General features: G+C 50.9%; 2 protein-coding genes across 2 annotated transcripts; both read left to right on the forward strand.

Moving 5' to 3' along the window:
* The first annotated feature begins 1180 nt into the window (after positions 1–1180).
* On the forward strand, positions 1181–9668 carry LOC130035613 (quinone oxidoreductase PIG3). Its single transcript, XM_056127409.1, has 6 exons — positions 1181–1213; positions 1509–1651; positions 2507–2774; positions 5159–5371; positions 6525–6721; positions 9382–9668. Exons 2-6 carry the CDS (start codon positions 1514–1516, stop codon positions 9562–9564), a joined length of 999 nt encoding a protein of 332 aa, XP_055983384.1. The 5' UTR covers positions 1181–1213; positions 1509–1513; the 3' UTR covers positions 9565–9668.
* Positions 9669–11938: 2270 nt separating this feature from the next.
* SF3B6 (splicing factor 3b subunit 6) lies at positions 11939–20728 on the forward strand. The gene is made up of 4 exons (XM_056126886.1): positions 11939–12104; positions 14684–14802; positions 19909–20047; positions 20215–20728. Exons 1-4 carry the CDS (start codon positions 12075–12077, stop codon positions 20302–20304), a joined length of 378 nt encoding a protein of 125 aa, XP_055982861.1. The 5' UTR covers positions 11939–12074; the 3' UTR covers positions 20305–20728.
* Positions 20729–21577: the final 849 nt, after the last annotated feature.

Here is a 21577-nt window from a genome sequence, read left to right on the forward strand (position 1 = left end):
TCCCCTAGCCAAGCTATTATCATGATTCAACTGGGCTACTACACTACATTCTTGGGTTTGTTTGCTTTTTTTTCCTTTTGGGTCACACCCAGTGATGCCCAGGCGTTACTCCTGGCTCTACACTCAGGAAGTACTCCTGGTGGTGCTTGCTTGTGTGTGTGTGTGTGGGGGGGGGCATATGGGAAGCCTCTGCTATGATCCCTATCACCACCAAGTGCGCCCCATCCTCCAACAAACAAAACATTATTCAGGATCAGAGAGAGTTCCAAGGGTTGGGTACATGGATCACAAGCTCCAAGCAGCTCTCAGACATTCCAGGATGGGCCCCCAACAAAACATATCGTATGTATAATAGAATATGTTGCATATATATGTATATATTCCCTGCTTTCCATTATTTTAAAATTCTTTATTTAGGTTTTTAGGTCACACCTGGTGATGCTCAGGGTTACTCCTGGCTCTGCACTCAGAAATCACTCCTGCCAATGCTTGGGGGAACCATATGGGATACCAGGGATCAAATCCAGATCCGCTTTGTGCAAGGAAAGAGCCCTACCCACTGTACTATCTTTCCATGCCCCCTGCTTTCATTATGTAAGGTATATACCCCAAGGTGGAATTGGTGGATCATTTGATAATCTTAATTTTTAATTTTTGGGTCAACTGCCACACTGTTTTTCCGATCAGTTGTCACAATTTGCATTCCTACCGGCAGCGGGTTCCACATCCTTGCCAATATCTTTCCTTTTCTGGTTTGGGAGCATTGCCCGCCTCAAGAGCATCTGGGCTCCACTGTTTGAGCTTCTGCGGCGCTCTGCCTGCTCTCCCACAGGCAAGAGGCCTGTCCACGAGATGGGCAGTTGGCAGGCGCCCAGCACTCAGGGCAAGAAAGCCAGGCCTGGCTGGGAAATGCAGCTGCGAGCGTTCGGGTCCGGTTCCCTAGAGAGGGGGGAACCTTTGCCTTCTTTCCCTGAGCACTTCCAGTTAAAAGAAGAGAAAAATGACTTCCGAAAGGCCGGGATTGGGGTGCGGGGGTTGGGGAACCAATTTGTGGTCACTCACTTTGCATCTGAAAGGACGGAAAGGAAGAGGGCGGAGGAGAGCGGCCGGGTGGCCCCACCCCAGCCGCCCAGAGTCCTAGCAGCCCGGCCCGCGGCGCAGACGCCTGCAAACTCCGCTCTGGACCCAGGACGCGCAAGGCCCCAGCGAGCAGGTAACTCGCCAGGGACCTTCGGAGAGTCGTGGGGGGAGAGGGGGGGCGGAGATCCCAACCTCGTGGGCTCCCCCGTACTTTCCCGCTCCGCTGTTTTCAACCCGCTGGGTCCCCTTCCTCTATCGGTGTCCCCTGGGTAGGGTCCGCGGGGGGCCGGAGGTGTATCCGGGAGCGTAGAGTGGGGAAGGGGCGCGCGGCGAGGCGGGGGCCTGCCGGCAGGGGGCGCTGCCCGCCGCCCCAGGTGCTGCGCGCCTCCAACTTCGCGCTGCTCCCCCGGCTTTCCTGTACCCTCTAGGGAACATGTTGGCGGTGCACTTTGACCAGCCGGGAGGACCCGAGAACCTGTACGTGAAGGAGGTGGCCCGACCCAGCCCAGGAGAGGGTGAAGTCCTCCTGCGGGTGGCGGCTGCCGCCTTGAATCGAGGGGACTTAATGCAGGTACCCTGAAACTCAGCTGCAGCCGGTGCTCGCGCTTCTGAGCCTGGACTCTTGCAGCTTTTGTTAGTTTGGTTTTGTTAGCACGAGGGGATCCGAAGCCAGGCCCTGCACCTACGAGGTTAAAGCCATGTGGACAGGGCACGCAGGGTAATTGCGAACCAGAATCCACCCAGAGTTCACCCATAGGCCACTGTGGATCAACTGTGTTCCAGATAAAGAACAACTTGTGTCTCCATGCATCCAGCAGGGGAGGGGAGGGAACTCAGGAAGGACCCCCTGCACCAGTTAGGCTGCCACCAATTCTGTATCCTACAGCCTCTGAGTTGCATAAAACCTCCCTTTTCTATCTTTCCTGACTTAAAAAAAAATTAGGCTTTAGGGCCCGAGGTATGGTACAGCAAATAGGATGTTTTCCTAGCACAGGGTTGACTCAGAACTCAGGTTCAATCCCTGGCAGGTCCCCTGAGCTCTCAGGAGTGATAACTAAGCACAGAGCCAGGGGTAAGCCCCAAGCAATGCCAGATGTGGCCCCAAAACCAGAACTAGGTTTTATCCTGAATTTTTCCACCCCCACCCCCACCCTCGGGTATCTGAACCGCTCCAGGCCATCCCCAGCTGCTCCTCTTGGCTGGATTAGATGTTGCAGGGTTTGCTCCCAATGGTGCTGGGATGTCGGGGACTCCTGATGGTAACCTACCCTGAATTTTCTGTTTGGCAAAACAAAAATAGGGGTGGGAGGAGGAGGCTGTTGCAAGGGACCCCAGGATGTCTAGTGTGCGTGCATGCACACACACACACACACACACACACACACACACACACACACACACACTTCTGTGCTCCCTCTGTCCGCAGAGGCGAGGCCTGTACCCGCCACCCCCAGGAGCCAGCAGCATTTTGGGACTCGAAGCTTCCGGACATGTGGCGGAGCTGGGGCCCGGCTGCCGGGGCCCCTGGAAGATCGGGGACGCAGCCATGGCTCTGCTGCCCGGTGGGGGCCAGGCGCAGTATGTCACCGTGCCCGAGGGCCTCCTCATGCCTGTTCCGCAGGGCCTGAGTCTGCCCCAGGCAGCAGCCATCCCCGAGGCCTGGCTCACGGCCTTCCAGCTGCTGCACTTGGTGGGTGAGTAATTCCCCAGCCTCACACTGTCCCAGCTGAGGCTCACCTTCTTCGTGACTAAGCCACCACCCGGTCCAGCAGGTCTCTGGGGACAACTGTGACCTCAGCCACACCCAGCTGTAACTTGTCACCCAGTGACCCCTGGCTTAGGAAGAGCCGCTTGGCCTGGTGTGAGCTGTGGTTGGGTGTCAGGCGAAAGATGTGTTTCGCAGATGCCAAGTCTGTTCCCTGTGGGCCCGTAGTGGCCCCAGCTTCTCAGAGCTGCTCTGAGCAGCAGACAGACGTTCACTGGACTGGCATTTCCTGACTGCTCTCCCCCCTCCCACCCTGGCCAGGCAGCAATCTGAGGGAAAGCTGACCAAGCAGGTGTGGGTGCTCGCCACTTGAAACTCAGTGCTCCAGAGACAAGAGTAGCACTGTAGTGCTGTCCTCCCATTGTTCATCGATTTGCTCAAGCGGGCCCAGTAACCTCTCCATTGTGAGACTTGTTGTTACTGTGTTTGGCATATTGAATACGTCACGAGTAGCTTGCCAAGCTTTGCCATGCGGGCGAGATACTCTCGGTAGCTTGCCGGGCTCTCCGAGGGGGTGGAGGAATCGAACTCATGTTGACCTTGTTGGCCACGTGCAATCACTCCAGAGACGAGTAGGCAGGAGAAAAATAGGTTTCCTTAGATGCTAGGAACTTGAGACAATGCAGATCTATTGTCTGAAGAAAGGCATTTAGGGGCATGAAGAGAAAGCACAGCAGAGGGGGCACTCGCCTTACTTGCGGCCAACCTGGTTTGGTCCCCAGCACCACATATGGTCTTCCAAGCACCAGTAGCAGTGACCCCTGCACACCTCCAAGTGTGGCCCCCCAGACAGACAAACAAGCCATTTTGTTTCAAGGTGACAGGAAGTGGTTTTTCTAAAGAAATGGGGGCTAGAGTGATAGTACAGTGGTTAGAGCACTTGCTTCAAACACCGCTGACATGGATATGGTCCTCGGCATCCGTATGGTCTCCTGAACCCTGCCAGGAATTATCCCTGAGCACTGCTGGATGTGGTCGGAAAAAAAGAAAGGAGAGAGGGGAAGGAGGCATGTTTTTAGAAAGGACAGTAGCAGACTGGTTGGCGCCAAAATGAGCAGTACATTCCCTCCTGGACAGTTCCTTGAGGTACATTGCATCTGATCAGCAGACCGCAAAGCGAAAGGTGCTGGTTCCATCTTATCTTGGGCTTTGTGCAGAAGTGGACAAGTTCAACAAGGACAACTGTCCCCACCCAGCAGAGCTTGCTGGCTCTTCATTTTAAATTTGACTCTTAATTTTTTGTGGGCCAGTTTCAGGACCTCAGTATCACTGGGGAGTCAACATATGCAGAAGAACTAGACAGCCTTCGTGCTGCAAAGGGGACCAGCTCCCTTTACAATTGACAGTGATGGGGACCGCTGGAGGCAGACGACAGGTGGCTTAAGGCGGCATCGCCAGGCATGTAGCTCAGAGGGACACCACATGATTTGCAAGGACGAGGCCTGGGGTTCTATCTCTGCACACATTCCCCCCTCCCGACCTGGGTTCGATTCCCAGCATCCCATATGGTCCCCCCGAGCACTGCCAGGAGTAATTCCTGAGTGTAGAGCCAGGAGTAACCACTATGTATGTATCGCTGAGGTTATGTGTATGTGACCCAAAAAATAGGGAAAAAAAAAAAAGTACAGAGGCCTGGAGAGATCATAGAGAAGTTAAAGTGCTTTCCTTGTATGGAGCCAACCCTGGTTCAGTCCCCAGCACTGCATCTTGTTCCCCTGCGTACCACTAAGAGTGTTCCCTGAGTGCAGAGCCTGGAGAAGCCCTGAGCACTGTTCGCTGTGACCCAAAAACTCACTCCCTTCCCCTCTCCCCACCAAAGACACCCCCCAAAAAAAGAGGGGATAGCTCGCCAAATGGGTAGCACACGTGCGGTTTGAATTTGATCCCAACCTGCACAGTCCCCTGAGAGCAGCTGGGAATTGGGGCCAGTAGGGCTCAGTGAGACCCCAATGGGCCCCCTCAGACAGGATAAAAGAAAGAAGAAAGGAAAGGATCTGAGATCAAGGAGGTTTTCTGTGAGGGCGGGAAGACCCGCTTTGCATGCAAGAGCCCTGGGTTCATACGATCCCCGGAGCTCTGCAGGGAGAGACACTCAAGCACTCAGCCCCAATATTAGCCCCCTAACCGTGCCAGGCGTGGCTTCTAACCCCTACTCTCCACCAACAGAGCTATCCGGGGTGTAACTCAGTTTGCATGTGTGAGTTCTTGGTTTGGTATCTGTACTGAAACAGAGGCTGGAGGGAGGCCTGGCATTTGGTGGTCCCGGGGCCCGGTGTGTTCCACAGAGGAGGGACCGTGTGCTTTCTGTTACAGGAAATGTTCGGGCAGGAGAGTTCGTGCTAATCCATGCAGGATCAAGTGGTGTGGGCACAGCTGCCATCCAGCTCACGCGAATGGCAGGTGCTATTCCTCTGGTCACAGCTGGCTCCTCAGAGAAGCTTCAGATGGCCCAAAAGCTCGGGGCAGCTGCCGGGTTCAATTACAAGGAAGAGGATTTTTCTGAAGCTGCACTGAAATTCACCAAAGGTAAACAACAGCATCTGTAGCTCGGCAGGAATTTCAGAGATGATTAAATAAAAACCCTTCGCAACCCTAAGATTGCCGGCTCTCTGCCTGGCTGTCTCGCAGCTGCGAAATGCACACTAGCTGAAATTCAAACCCTCTAGTGTTGAACCCCTGAAAACGGACACTCAGTTGTGTATTTTTTGAAGTTAATATCTATTATATAAGTATTTTGTTATTCAGCAGATTCTTTTCATCATTTCAGATTACTCACTGCTAGCGAGACCAGTGGGTTTTATATATTGATCAGTGCCAGGGCATCTTGCTGAGCTAAATTAGAAATTCTATTTTTTTTTTTTTTTGCTTTTTGGGTCACACCCGGCAATGCACAGGGGTTACTCCTGGCTCTGCACTCAGGAATTGCTCCTGACGGTGCTCGGGGGACCATATGGGATGCTGGGAATCGAACCCGGGTCGGCCGCGTGCAAGGCAAACGCCCTACCCGCTGTGCTATCTCTCCAGCCCCTTAATTAGCAATTCTTGAAGTTGTTCTCTGGATTCTTAGAACTTTTTTTTTCCTTTTTCGGCAGTTTTTAGGTTGAAGGTGGTTTCCATGTGTATTAGTATAAGTGAGACGATTCCTACATGTTCTAGAAATTAGCCTGCCCTTTAACTCCAGGTGAATCTTTCTACCCTAGCCCAGGTGCCAGTTTCTACTCACCTGAATGTCAGGGGAGATCCTCCATCCTGGTATTGCCGCATTTCCCTCCTGCTAGCTAGGGATCATAAAAGATTAACTAAGGGTTGGCAGGATAGCACAGGGGATGCACTGTTTGCTTACCTTGCATGAGGCCAACCCCAGTTCAGTCCCCAGCAATGCACGTGGTCCCAGGTACTGCCAGGAGTTGGCCTGAGCACAGCCAGGTGTAGCCCCAAGCCTGAAAATAAATCATAAATAAAAGAGATGAACTGTATGGCACATATATATGATAGACATCAGCTACCTTACCTCCATGTAAAGTAGCTGATGTAGAGGGAGATCTCTGTCAGCAATGTTTCTGAATTCTACCTGCATTTTTGTATACCTGGACAGACACCACAAATAGAGCTTGGAGAGAGCTTATTTTGCCTCAAACTTTGTGGCTCATTAGCATTGCATGTCTGTTTCATATGACAGGAGCTGGAGTCAACCTCATTCTAGACTGCGTAGGCGGATCCTACTGGGAGAAAAATGTCAACTGCCTGGCCCTTGACGGTCGCTGGATTCTCTATGGATTGTTGGGAGGAGTGGACATCAGTGGGCCTCTGCTTTCCAAGCTGCTTTTTAAACGAGGAAGTCTGATCACCAGTCTGCTAAGAAATAGGGACAAAGAGGTGAGAGATGAGTCATTTATCTAATACAAAGAAGAACGTGATTCATTTACAGGAAACTGTCACACCTCAGCTTAGGGACCTATAGAGAAAGCGGCCTCCCTCTGGGTAAAGAGGTGACCCAATTTCATGGAATGAACTGGTGACTGGAAGCCTCAATCTTTTGGGAAGAGGGCAGCTGATAAATAATGTATTGTGAAGCTCTCCAACAGAAGGGACAAAGCATTGGCCACACTAGGTTTTCTGCTGCTTCTAAGACGCAGTTTTCAAAGGCTGAGCTCTGCTTCTCAGTGTCCTAAGAAAGCCTCCTCTAGGCTGGAGTGATCGCACAGTGGGTAGGGTATTTGCCTTGCACGCGGCCAACCCGGGTTTGATTCCCAGCATCTCATATGGTCCTCTGAGCACCGCCAGGAGTAATTTCTGAGTGCCAGGAGTAACTCTTGAGCATCGCCAGGTGTGACCCAAAAAGCAAAAAGAAGAAAAAAGAAAGCCTCTGAAGTGGGTAGGCTAGCCAGCGTCTACCTTCCACAAATGATGAGCTCCTGAGACCTCTCTGTGGCATTCCAGCAGGGGAGGCCTCGGGAATGTTCCGCAGCACAGATTCTCAGTCCTGCCTCAGGTCAGCTTCCTATTTGGGCCCTGGAAGCACCCCTATTTCTTTTTTTTTTTTTGTTTAATTTTTATTAGTGAAACACCATGAGGTACAGTTGTAGACTTACAAATTTTTGTGCTTGGGTTTCAATTATACAATGATCGAGTACCCATCCCTCCACCAGTGCCCATTTCCCACCACCACGGATCCCAGTATCCCTCCCACCCACCCCCATTCCACCCTGCCTCTGTGGCAGGGCATTCCCTTTTGTTCTCTCCTTTTGAGCACCCCTATTTCTCTTTTTTTTATCCAATGTAATTTTTTTAAAATTTATTTTGAATACCCATCTCTCCACCAGTGACCGTTTCCCACCACCATGGATTCCAGTATTCCTCCCACTCCCCTTACCCCCCATCCCACCCTGCCTCTGTGGCAGGGCATTCCCTTTTGTTCTCTCTCTCCTATTGGGTGTTGTGATTTGTAAAAGAGTTAAGCCTGATTTTCAGGGAGAAACATTGGATGATTTACTTTCCATTGATCACTTTGTATATAAGGAGATGTTACGCGGCTGGAGTAAAAGTTCTGGTTCCCGCATGCCCAAGCTATGCTTGTAGAGGCTCATGGTCACTGGGGTTCCATCTGGAGGAGGCGGGATGCGGCACCTACCCCATCTGGGACTTCCCGGTGATCTCGGCTCTGTTTGGGACCTGGAGCACACCCCGATTTCTTAAGCAGAGCTTAGGAATCCATTTTGGTTTTGTTTGTTTGTTCAAGCAAAACAGCTTCCTACCCTTCATTTTACTGAGTCACTGTGAGATGCACAGAGATTCAGTCATCCAATGTTTCAACACCCGACCTTTCACCAGTGTACATTTCCCACCCGCCCATTCCCCTAGCCTGCCTTGTCTCTATGGCAGATACTCCCCTTCTTCCCTTTTAGTCACTGTGGTTTGCAATACAGGTACTGAAAGTTGTCATGTATATCCCTTTACTTCCTTTCAACACACAGATCTTGTGCAGAGTGATCATTTCCAACTATCATTGTCATAATGGTCCCTTCCGTGTCCTAACTGCACTTCTCACTGCCCCCTGTGCCCTGCTCACCCTGCTGCTTGTGGCAAGCTTTTAACTGTGGCCCTGTTGTGGCCTTCATTTCTACTGTCTTTGGGTATTAGTTTCATACTATGCTTTTTATATCCCACAAATGAGTGCAATCATGTCTGTCCCTCTCCCCCTGACTCATTTTAGCATGATACTCTCCTAGTCGACCCAGGTAAGAGCAATTTCATGACTTCACTTTTAGGAATCCATTTTGAACTGAGCCTCTGAACGTCACCTGTACTTCTTGCCTAAGACTTTTCTCTTTTTTTTTTTTTAGTTTTTTTTTTTTTTTGTCACACTGGCAGTGCTCAGGTGCTACTTCTGGCTTAGTGCTCAGGGGCCCTTGAATTGCCAGGGATGGGACCCCGCCAGACTCCTGCATGACAAGCATGTGCTCCAACTTCCTGAGCTGGCGCTATGGCCCCAAAGTCATTATTTTTGATGGGAGTGGGGTGTGGCAGGGTGGGGTGAGGGGCATGCCTAATGGTGCTTGGTGGGGCTTCCAAGCTCTAGGTACTAAATGGGGCCAGAGAGAGGAACCCGACTTCCCCCATGAAAAGCATGTGCTCAACCAATTGAGGCATCTCTTTGACCCCAACACCTTCTCTTTAAAATAGTTTTTCAGGGCCTATAGAGATAGCCAGTCAGTGGATTGGAATGCTTGCTTTTCAGGCCAGATGCCCAGTTTTGATCCCCGGCACCACATGGTCCCACAAGGGTAGCACCTCTGGGTGCCACAGGGTGTGACTCCCAAATTTTCTAAAGCAGTCTTCCTGCTGGCAGTGACTGCTATTTGACTGTAGGCGGCAGTGCTCACTCTGTCTGGAGCAAAGGTCACACACCAGGAGGCTGGCACACACTTGTTGGGTTGTGAGAGGGAGGGGTAGAAATCAGTAGAACAGGTTGGGAGTGGCGAGATAGAGATATAAGGGCTTGGTCCAGGCTGATGATCTCCTTTCCCTTATCTTAGTACAAACAAATGCTGGTGAAGGCTTTCACAGAACAAGTTCTGCCTCACTTCTCCACCGAGGGACCCCAACGTCTCCAGCCGGTCCTGGACAGAGTCTACCCAATGGCTGAAATCCAAGAGGCCCATGCCTACATGGAGACCAACCAGAACATGGGCAAGATCGTCCTGGAAATGCCCCAGTGAAGGGGTGCCTGCCACAGGGCAGATCCACTTCAGGTTTTCCAGAGCAAAACTTGAAAGAGACTTTTCATCGCAGCCAGGCAAGAAAACTGGCCAGCCTAAGCCACACCGGCCAGCTCCTGGCCCCACAATGCAACTTCTAAGGAATTGGGCCCAGGGCTGGTGCTCAATGCTAGAGCACGTGCATTGCTTATGGAGGACTGAAGTTTGATCCTCGCACCGCAAGAAATAAAAAAGCTAAGAGCAAGTGTATTTGGAGGGTGACTTGTTCCCTTGCAGGGGGTCCTAGGGCATAAACTGGGTGGTGGGGTGGAAGATCAGCCCCACCAGCACCATGATGTGGTGACAAGCCAAACCTAACATCCACTTGGTCTTCTCGGCCCTGGAGTTGATCCCCACTGCTTGATTTCCCTGGGAACCACAGACTCAGGTTGGGACAAGGAATTGTTCTTTGAAGGAAAAATCAGTCTTAGGCCTTACTCAGAGTTACTGGGTTCTTGCCTTGCTTTGCCTTGCAGGAAAGAATTTCAGGAATAGATGAGCAATGAAGTAAAACAGATTTTATTTGGAGGATTTTAGAAAGGGGAAGGAGAGAGAAAGAGAATAACGCATTCAAGAGAGAACGTGGGCTTCTCCAAAGGCAGAGAGAGACCCTGCAGACATCCCAGCATTAGCTATGAAAGTACACATCTCAACAGGAGAGATGCAGGTGACACACGTGCTCAGGCACTACATGTGCTCAGCCACATGGGCAAAAGCAGCACATGAGCATGGGCAATATATGTGTGCCCTTCCTTTGTTGAAGGTGCTTTTATAGGGTTTCTCCAAGCTACCCCACATGAGGCTTTCTAGCTAGGTAAGACGCCATTGCTAGGGGCTGGAGCCATAGTACAGCGGGTAAGGCATTTGCCTTGCACACAGCCAAGTTCGGTCCCGGCATCCCATATGGCCCCTCAAGCACTGCCAGAAGGAATTCCTGAGTGCAGAACCAGGAGGAACCCCTGAGCTTTGCCTGGTGTGATCCCAAAGCCAAAAAATAAAACCCAAAAAATTCCATTGCTAGGGTGGTTGCTGACGGGAGCGAGGGTCGTTGCTGACGGGATAGACTTGGGAGTGGTTGGTGTTTGAGAAACTCCTTTTCTTGACCTTTCTTCCTGCTAGATCTTCTCTTGAGAGGTGGGTCCAGTCTTCCCCGGTCTGGACTAGCTCAGGGTTAATCAGATTTGCACTGTCCTCCCATTGTTCATTAATTTGCTTGAGGGGGCACCAGTAATGTCTCCATTGTGAGACTTGTTACTGTTTTTGGCTTTTTTTTTTTTTTTTTTTTTTTTTTTTTGCTTTTTGGGTCACACCTGGCAATGCACAGGGGCTACTCCTGACTCTACACTCAGGAATTACTCCTGGTGGTGCTCAGGGGACCAGATGGGATGCTGGGAATTGAACCCAGGTTGGCAGCATGCAAGGCAAATGCCCTACCCGCTGTGCTATTGCTCCAGCCCGTTTTTTGGCATATTGAATATGCCAAGGGGAGCTTGCCAGGCTCTGCCATGGGGGAAGGATACTCTCGGTAGCTTGCCGGGCTCTCCGAAAGGGATGAAGGAATCGAACCCAGGTTGGCGGTGTGCAAGGCAAATGCCGTACCCACTGTGCTATCGCTGCAGCCCGTTAATCAGACTAAAGGAAGGAATTGAGGGTTCTTTTTTTTTTCTTTTGCTTTTTGGGTCACACCCAGCGATGCTCAGGGGTTACTACTGGCTTTGCACTCAGGAATCACTCCTGGCAGTGCCTGGGGGACCATATGGGATGCTGTGCTATTGCTCCAGCCCCTGGAATTGAGGATTCTTGAGGAATTTCCTTCAGGCCCTTAGTCCAGTTTTCTCAGGGTCTGTGATGGAGAAGGTCTTAACAAGTTTGGCTTTCTGTATCCACAAAGTGGGTCAGACTTAGGACTGGTGGCTTTATTACTTTCCAGAAATTTCATTGCCATGATGTGGAGATAGGGGGAACTTCCCTAATCCCTAATCTACCTGCCTACATCCCGAGAATCCCCCCCGGAGAGGTGCCCTCCAGTTCCAGAAGTTCAGGTCCAGCCGCCTTGGGCGCCGGCCCCACCTGCTGGGATCCTCGGTTAAGCTCCGCCCCCTCCGCCACTCACCTGAGCTCGGCCCCGCCCCCTCGGCCAGTTCCCACTCGCTAGGCCCGCCCCGCCGGAACACCTCCCTTTACTTAGCCCAGAGCCCCGCCCCTTCCGGCGCGGCGCCTTCGGGACTCCGGGCCTCGTTTTTCTCGCCTCCGTCTCGTTCTGCCCGGAACCTTTTCGCGCGTGGGACGCAACGTCAGCACGTCGCGACGTGAGACGGCGCCGCTTCCGGCGTTCCTACCTGCTTCCGGGGGCGCCGGGTTGTTGACGTCCCGCCTGTCCCGCGGTGCGCACCGCTCGGAGCTGCGTGGAGCCTCGGCCGCCTCCAGAGAAATTTCTGCGTGGGCCCCGGTCACTTCTTCGGTCCGCCGAGATGGCGATGCAAGCGGCGAAGAGGGCGAATGTGAGTAGCGGGCCTGGGGCCGGGGAGGGCAGGGCTTCGCCGCGACGGGCAGCGACGCCCACCAACGCGCACCAACGCTCCCCCACGCTCGGCCGGCCCTGGAGCTCGGCCCCTCCTGGCCCCGGCCCCCTCCGTGGCTCCCGAGCGCCCCTTAACTTTCTGCCCCCCATCCCGTCGCTGGCCTTCCCTTGAGCCCCACCTGAGCATCTGCCGCGGGGTCCACGCAGATGAGTCTCTGATAACGGGTAGAGGCCGTTGTCTGTGTTCTTGCAGCAAAAGACACCTGACGCCTAGGATTCTCCGACCGCGGAGCTTTTGCAATTCGTTGCTTTAGTTAAATTTCTGAGCTCCAACTGTGTCACCAGCTCCGCATATGTAACATGTTTTCCCCGTGCAGAAGCCAGGACCCAGGTCTCCTTGCTTGCAAGGGGGTACGCTCTTCACTGCTGAGACACGCCTCCGGCCCTCATTGGTTAAATATATTTTGAACTCCTACTGTGTGCCACACACTAGGTATTGCTAATACAGGAGTGAATGGGGCAAAAAAAAAAAAAACCTCTGCTTGCATTTGAGTGGTAGCAGGGTATTGTGGAAAGCAACGGAGAAAATGTCTTAAGAAGGAAAGTGGACAGCTGTAAGCTGCTGAGAGCTACCTAGTAAGATGAAGACAGCGAGTTAGACAATCAGACATGGTACAGTTAGACACGGGGACTTGGGGAGGTGGGGGGAGGCCCACAGCCAAATGGGCTCATAGCTCGCTCCTGGTGGTGCTCAGGGGACCTCGTGGGGCGTGGGGAGTCTATAACCAGTGTGGGCTGGATGCAGTGCAAGCGGTGTCTTGGGCACTGGACTATCTCTCCTGGTGATGGAGACTTTGGGTAGCCTCCAGTGGATCGTGTCAGTGGATGAAAATGTGGTTCCTGCAGGATAAGAATTGAGAAAAGTGATAGTTCTTGCGGGGAGTTCTCGCGTGTAGGAGACAGGATGTTCCTCGAGGGCTTTTTGAAGTGTGTGGCATAGATTGTGTTTATAAGCCAGTGGGAATAGAGTGGGACACGTAGAAGATGGGTTAAGTTCAAGGTGGTTTGGGGTGGAGTGGGGATTGGCACGGTAATTAGAGGCCAAGCAGGTGGATATGGACGAGGCTATATGGGGGGAGGGGTTAGTGATAGGTGAGTCGTAAGCACTTATGGGTCATGTCAGTTCTCCGTTAAGCATGATCTATGGGATGGGCAGGGAAGAGGATAAGGCGAGCCCAGATGCTAGAGAGCGTTGGTGAGAATTGAGGAACCTTATAGAATGAAGAAGCAAATTTGACTAGGAATTAGGACTCGGGTGATCACCTGTTGTTACATGGTACCAGTAGTCGAATCCAGGGGTTCACACTCTTATTTTGTATGCGGCCAGCTCTAGGTTAATCCCGGCAGCACATTTGGTTACCCAAGCATGGTCAGGGGTGATCCAACCCCACCCCCCTCCCACCCTCACCCTCACCCCCCTCCTCCCAAAGAAAAAGTCAGGGCAGTGGCTCAGTTGTTGAATGCCTGCCTTTGGTTGTGAGGTTTCTATCCCTGGCACTGCGGGGGACATGGGGAGATGGTAGTAAGGTATCAGAGACCTCAGAGAAATAAGTTAGGCTGAGATGGAACATTGCAGGTAGGACCCAGAGGAGTGGACCCGTTGCTTAGAATGCCGACTTGCCTGCCAACAGATTGCGATTTCAAATCCCTGGAGTCATATGACAGGCACAGTTCCGGCAGCTCTGATGTCTGAGCCCAGCAATCCCCAGCTCTGCACTCTTGAATCACTCCTGGTGGGCCTCAGAGCATGCGTCCGAGGCAAGCGTGCTACCCACTGCACTATCTTTCCAATCCCTAGAATTTTATTATTTGGCAAATACAAACAGTCTTCTTCGTTATGTCACACGTGACTGAGGAACTGTGAGGGGCCTGAGGGTGGTGGTGAGGTTGGGGGGAGGGGTGTGTGTTTATGAAGCCCTGCCCTGCTTGAAGCCACCGCACTGCTCCAAGTTGCGTTGAGAATTTAAATGAGATTGGAAATCCTTGGTTTACCATGGTGATAGGAAACCTGGGTTTTGTTGTAGTTCTATTCTTTCCTGAGACCAAGACACACAATTGCTTTTCTCTTTGGGGGAGGGCCATCACTGTCAGAAGTGGTGGGGAATACAGGGAGGGAGCAGCAGATGGTGCCAGGGATTGAATCCAGGGCCAGGCCCAGACACAGCAAGTACTCTCGCCACGTGAGCCACATCCCAGGCCCTTGGTATTCTATGCATTAAAAATGTATCCTTGGGGCTGGAGGGATAGTACAGCAGGCAGGGCATTTGCCTTGCACTGGGCCAATTCAGCTTGATTCCAGCATCCAGTTTGGTCCCCCGAGCATGGTCAGGTGTAGCGCCCCCCCCCCCCCCAAAAAAAAACACAACCCAAAAACTATCCTTTTAAATAATTGTTTTAAATGCATGTCCTTGAGAAATTGGCTTGTTAGGTGTTGGGGCAGACCCAGCCCAGAGAGCTGATCCTGATTATAACACCAGTGCATATATTTTTCCATTTTAGATTCGCCTTCCTCCTGAAGTAAATCGGATCTTGTATATAAGAAATTTGCCGTACAAAATCACAGCTGAAGAAATGTATGACATATTTGGGAAATATGGACCTATTCGTCAGATCAGAGTGTAAGTGTTTGTTTTGGGTTTTGGTTTTGTTTCTTGTTGTCATCCCCCACGGTGCCCAGAGCTTACTGAACTTCCGTATTACAGCTCTGCTCAGGAATCACTCCTAGCAGGGCTCTGGGGACTGTATGGGGTGCTAGGGCTTAAATCCTGGTCATCACATGCAAGATAGGTGCCCTGCCCACAGTGTCTTCTTTTTTACCCCCTTTGGTTTTGGGGCCACACCTGGTGGTGCTCAAGGCTGATTCCTGGCTCTGTGCTCAGGGATTACTCCTGTTAGGCCTTGGGGAACCATATGAGATGCCCAAGATCAAACTTGGGTTGGCTGTGTGCATGGAGAGTGCCTTACCCACTCTACTATCACTATTCCAGCCCCAGCTGAGTGTCTTTGTTTTTTTTTTTGGATCACACCAAAAACATGCTCAGAGTTTACCCCTGGCTCTGCACTCAGGAATTACTCCTGGAGATGCTTGTGGACCATATGGGATGCTGGGGATTGAAACTGGGTTGACCGCGTGCAAGGCAAACGCCCTACCCGCTGTACTATCACTCTGGCCCAGAGTGTAAGTTTTTGCTTTTTTTTTTTTTTTTTTGCTTTTTGGGTCATACCCTGCAATGCTCAGGAGTTCCTCCTGGCTTTGCATGAGGAATTACTCCTGGCGGTGTTTGGGGGACCATATAGGATGCCGGGGATCGAGCCCGGGTCGGCCACGTGCAAGGTAAACGCCCTACCCACTGTGCTATCGCTCCAGCACCAGAGTGTAAGTCTTAGTGAAACTTTTGAACTGTCATTTTAAAAACTGATTGAATTGTAGTCTCAGAATTTAACTAACAGCAGAACAGCTAGAGGTGGCTGCATAGACTATATGTAGGCCTAGCTAAATAAAGCTCTGAGAGTCTCAAGATTGGTTGTGTTGGGGCCAGCCTGAGTTTGATCTCCAGCACCCCGTGTGGTCCCCCAGGCACTGCCAAGTGTGGCCCCAAAACAAAAAATTTGAAATCAGAATGATTTATTTTGTGTGTTTTTTGGGAGAGTTATTTTGTTTTATGGCTAAGAGGGGGAAAAAAATCACATCTTTCATGACCTGAGATCCTTTGAACTTCTAGAACTTTGAGATGTCGGACATTTTTTTTGAATGACCATTTTCTGTCTCAAAAACAGTGGGGCTGGAGTGATAGCACAGCAGGTAGGGCATTTGCCTTGCACACAGCTGACCTGGGTTTGATTCCCAGCATTCCATATGGTCCCCTGAGCACTGCCAGGAGTAATTCCTGAGTGCAGAGCCAGGAGTAACCCCTGTGCATCGCAGGGTGTGACCCAAAAAAAAATAGAGAGAGAGAAACTTATAATCAAGGCACTCTGACTGCGAATGAAAATCAGCCTCATCTTATTTTAGGAGATCTCATTTGAGTATTGATCAAGGCTTCAGATCTTCTCCACAGAATAAAAACACATATTGCCTTTACTTTCAGGGTGCGTGGATTCTAGGTTAAGAAACATTTTTTTTGGGGGGGGGGGAGGGATGTCACACCCAGCAACACACAGGGGTTATACCTGGCTGTGCACTCAGGAATTACTCCTGGCGGTGCTTGGGCGACCAGATGGGATGCTGGGGATTGAACCCGGGTTGGCCGCGTGCAAGGCAAATGCCCTACCCGCTGTACTATAGCTCTGGCCCCAAGAAACACTCTTCTAAGGAACGGGACAGGATGGACAAGTGTTCAGGTATTGCCTTGCTTCCTGCCAATCCCGATCTTTTTTCCAACACCACATATATGGTCCTTCAAGTAGCGCCAGGGATTAATCCTGAACACAGGGCCAAGAATAGTGCCCCAGCATGGCCGGGTATGGCCCAGAGACAGGTGAACTGGATAGACAGGGCCTTTGAGCTTCAGTGTGGCCATTTCTGCATCTATTTCCTAGGTTGGTTGTAAGACCAGCCCTTGCTAGTGAAACTTGGCAGCTAGTTAAGCCCTTGGCGCGTCAGTTGCCTCTGAAGTATAATATTTAGACTTAACAGCCCTTTTTGTTTTTAATTCTTCTGGGTCTCCCAGGCGGTGCTCACAGGCCCGTGGACACCATCTGTGATTCAGTACTAGGGTCTGAGAGGTAATGCTGCTTGGGCCTGCAGTTCCAGGGGTCACCAGACCATCCCAGAGGAGCTGGAGCGGGACCCCACAGTATTTGGTGCCAGGAATTGAACCCGGGTCAGGGACATACTAGGCATGGACACTAACCACTGTACGCCCTCCCAGGTCCTGTGATACTTTTCAACACTTTTTAAAGAGGATCAGACTAGAGAGCCCATGTGAGCACCGTGCTGTGGGCCTGTATTAGCCGTCCCTCCTCAGAGCATTGCACTTTCCCTGACCAGTTCCTCAGTAACAGGGGTCTTGCTGTTGTCCCCCAAAATAGTAATTTCTGTTTAAGGAGTTGTAAGATGAAAGAGATGCTTTTGCTTTTTTGTTTTAGCTTTGTTTTTGTTTGTGGGCCACACTCAGCAGTGCTCAGGGGTTATTCCTTGCTCTGTGCTCAAGAGTTACTACTCCTGACGATGTTTGGGGGATCATATGGGATGCTGGGGTTCAAACCCAGGTCAGCATGCAAGACAAACACCTTACCCATTGTTCTATCTCTCTGGCACCTGTTTCAGCTTTTTAAGAAAGGGTGCATGAAAAAATTGACAGGAGGAAGTCAGTCCCCACCTTGAGAGTACTTGGGAGCGCCCACTGGAGGCATTGGCACAGTGAATGCACTTGACGTAATCTCCTCATTTTTGTCCATAAGCTTTTGATGTTTTTATTCCAAAGGAAAAACGATGTGTTTTTTTCCTTAGGGTAGTCTCTAGTTGTATTCCCCCCCCCCCTTCCTGTGGTTAACAAAGTTGTTCATGATGATTTGTTACAGGCATTCTCTGTTCCAACCCCCATCCCATCACCACTGTCACCTTCCCTCCACCATTGTCTCCATATTCTCAGCCACCCCGCAGCATCTCAAGCCTGGTCCCGTAGCAGGCCCACAATTCCATCTTTTGTTGTTGTTTTTCCTTTTAGGTCACAACCAGCAATGCTTAGGGGTTACTCCTGGCTCTGCACTCAGGAATTACTCCTGGCTGTGCTTGGGGGACCATATGGGATGCCAGGGATTGAACCTCGGCAGTGTGCAAGATAAACTCGGTGCTATCACTCCGGCCCCCTCCATTCTATTTTGTAAGATTCCCCCGCCCCCCCCCCCCCCCCTTTCCTTGGTGCTCAGCATCTTGCAGTGCCATGGCTTGATCCAACCTGGAGAGGCTAGAGAGGAGTTGGCCAAAAGTGCCTGCATGAGAGCAAAGCCCAGCTTTGACAAATTCCAGCCACCTTCTAACCTGCTCTGACTTGGAGATGACCGACCGCAAGTGCTCTTCTGCCCCAACCTCTGCTGCAGCCCGGCTGTTTTCAGACTGGCTGTGTGATTCAGGAGAGCACAGAGTGTGTAAAGATGGATGTGGCTGGGGCTGAAGCAGTAGTACAGAGTTAAGGCCTTGCATGGAACTGGCAATACTGATATAGTCCACTGTACACCAAGAGTGACCAGAACATGGCCAGAAGACAGGCCTGATACCACCAGGTTTGATCCAGTCCTGCTCCCCATCTATCCAATGGATGTAGGAGTCAGAGAGCTAACTCAGCGGGTAGAACACATTTAACATTTGTGAGGCCCTGAGCTTAGGTCTGACATCACGGGGGACTGTCCCCAGTGTCCCTGGGCAGCTATTAAAAATACTTGTAGGGCTGGAGCCATAGTACAGCAGGTAGGGTGCTTGCTTTGCATGTGGCTGACCCTGATTCAGTCCCTGGCACCCCAGATGGCCCGCCGAGCCTGTGAGGAGTGATCCTTGAGTGCAGGGCCAGGAGTAAACCCTAAGCACCACTGGGTGTGACCCTCTCCCCTCGCCACCCCCCTCCCCCCCCAAAACGAAAATGATGGTATGGGGCTGGAGACATAGTGCAGGGGTATTTGCCTTGTGTGTGGCTGGATTATTAAATCCTTTGAAGCACGTGGTTCCCTGTGCGCCATTAGGCGTGACTCCCAGCATGGTTGAATGCATGAACTGGGTGTGTCAGTCGGTGGTAGGGTACAAGCTTCACATGTATGAAGCCCTGGGTTCTGTCCCATTCAACAACAAATTTTGGAAGTTGAGGTCTGAAGAACTACACTGCTGTTTTAAAAGACAGGTAATGGCCAAGGATATAATTCAGTGGTAGAGCACTGGCCCTGACACCACTCGTGGCACTGCTAAAATAAAGGTAATTAGTGTCAGTTGCTATCCCCTCTACATTTGTGTAATTATTCTTTGATGCATTGCACTATGACATGACTTCCTGATGCACTTCTCAGAATATAACTCTGTTAAGTAAGAAAACTGTGTGTACTGGGGATGGAGAAACAGTATAGGGAGAAAGTGGCTTTCCAACTTTCAGTGCTCAGGTAAATATCTATTTTCTTTTCTTTTACTTTGCTTTGGGAACCACACCCGGTGGTACTCAGGGCTTACTCCTGTGCTCTGGGATCACTCCCAAGTGGTTCTCAAAGGACATATTTGGTGGAAGGGATCAAACCTGGGTCAGCCACATGCAAGGAGATTGCCCCTGCCCACTGTCCTATGGTTTTGCTCCTAAATCTGTGGTAGAGCGTTTGTCTTGCGCACAGCCAGCCCAGCCGAGCCTGGTTTGATTCCTCTGCCCCTCTCGGAGAGCCCGGCAAGCTACCAAGAGTATCTCGCCCGCACGGCAAAACCTGGCAAGCTCCTCGTGATGTATTCAATGTGCCAAACACAGTAACAAGTCTCAAGATGGAGACGTTACTGGGCCCGCCCGAGCAAATTGATGAACAATGGGAGGACAGTGACAGTGGGGCCACACCCAACGGTGCTCCAGGCTTACTCCTGGCTCTGTGCTCAGAGATCACTCCTGGCGGGGCTTGGGGCACCATATGGGGTGCCAGGGATTGAATCCAGGTCTACCACAGTCAAGGCATGCGCCCTACCTGCTATACTATTGCTCCAGCCTTTAGACACCAGTGCTCATGTATTGTGTATTTCAATAAATCCCAATTTAACTCTTTAGGGGAAACACACCAGAAACTAGAGGAACAGCTTATGTAGTCTATGAAGACATCTTCGATGCCAAGAATGCCTGTGATCACCTGTCGGGATTCAATGTTTGTAACAGATACCTGGTAGTGTTATACTACAATGCCAACAGGGTGAGTATGACAGCGGCTCTCACTGGTATGGGCGTAAGGAATACTCATAGAAGAGTTGATGCAGGACTGTTTCTGTGAGGGAGGGTGCGTGGGAATTCTCCTGTAGTGTTGGCGAAGTTCCTTTGACTCTTGGTTGCTGTTAACTTTCATGCTCACCACATTTACAGGCATTTCAGAAGATGGATACAAAGAAGAAGGAGGAACAGTTGAAGCTTCTCAAGGAGAAATATGGCATCAACACAGACCCACCGAAGTAAACGCACTCTTTTCATTCAGGACTAAGCCACCGCCACCACCACCCCTTCTGTGTTCTTAATTAACTGAATATTGTGATGGGTTTTGTCCTGGGACCATACTGGTGGGATTTAGGGGTCACTCTTCGCAGTGTTAGGGGAGCTCATGCAATGCCGGGGACCAGTCCAGCCCTTTGAGCTATCTCCCTAGAAGATTATTTGTGATTACTTACTTGGAATCAAAATGACGTGTAATGGATAACATGGGTTGACAACAGGTAAGATGTTTGCTTTGCAGTCTTCCTGGGTTTGATCTCCCAGCACTGCATATAATTCTCCAGGTCCCACTAGGAGTAAGCCCCGAGCACTGCCAGGTATGACCCAAAAACAAAATTTTTTGATAAATGTGTACAATGTTATGTTAATAAACTTGATTTTTTAAAAATGACATGTCTGCTTTCTCTTGAATGTCCCCCTCCTCTTTGATACAAGCACAAAACAAAATAATTGTTGAATCACATCTGTGATTATTCAATGATAGGTGATTTGGAGACTGAGCTTACATATATAGTGAGAGTAGGAGGTGGGGGTGGTGAGCCACGCCTGACCCAAGCTCAGGGACTCACACATGCAAGACAAGTGCTCCACCAGGGAACTACATCCCCAGCAACCATATAGCTCTATAATTTTTGCTCTTGGACAACTCGTGACGGGCTATTCCTGGCTCTCTGCTCACAGGTAACTCATAGCCATGTTCCTGGAATCATCCTGTACTGGAAATCCAACCTGGGCTCCCCATCACAAAGCCTGCACTCTGCCCTGTAAGCTGTCTCTCCAGACCCTGAAATACATTTGCTGTCGTGTGCTTTTTGAGCCACATCTAGGCTCTGTCCCGCTTTTTATAGTTCTTAATTCCCGTTACATCCAGACAAGTACCTAGCCAAGAGTGTTGCCAGGGCTGGAGAGATAGTATATAGGTAGGGCACTTGGCTTGCATTCAGCCAGCCCAAGTTCTATCTCAGGCACCACATATGGTCCCCCAAGCCCTATGAGGAGTGATGCCTGAGCACAGTCAGGAGTAACCCCTGAGCACAGCCAGGTGTGGCTCTTAAACCAAAAAATAAAGGTGTTTGGGCCCAAACAGAAGTACAGCAGGTAGGTGTTTGCCTACCCTGACTGGGTTTGATCTCCAGCATCCCATATGATCCCTCAAGCACCTCCAGGAGTAATACTTGAGTGCAAAGCCAAGAGTAACCCCTGATCAACACCAGGTGTGACCCAAAAAGCAAATAATATA

Source organism: Sorex fumeus, unplaced genomic scaffold, assembly GCF_029834395.1.
Source record: "Sorex fumeus unplaced genomic scaffold, SorFum_2.1 ptg000006l, whole genome shotgun sequence".
NCBI lineage: Eukaryota > Metazoa > Chordata > Mammalia > Eulipotyphla > Soricidae > Sorex > Sorex fumeus.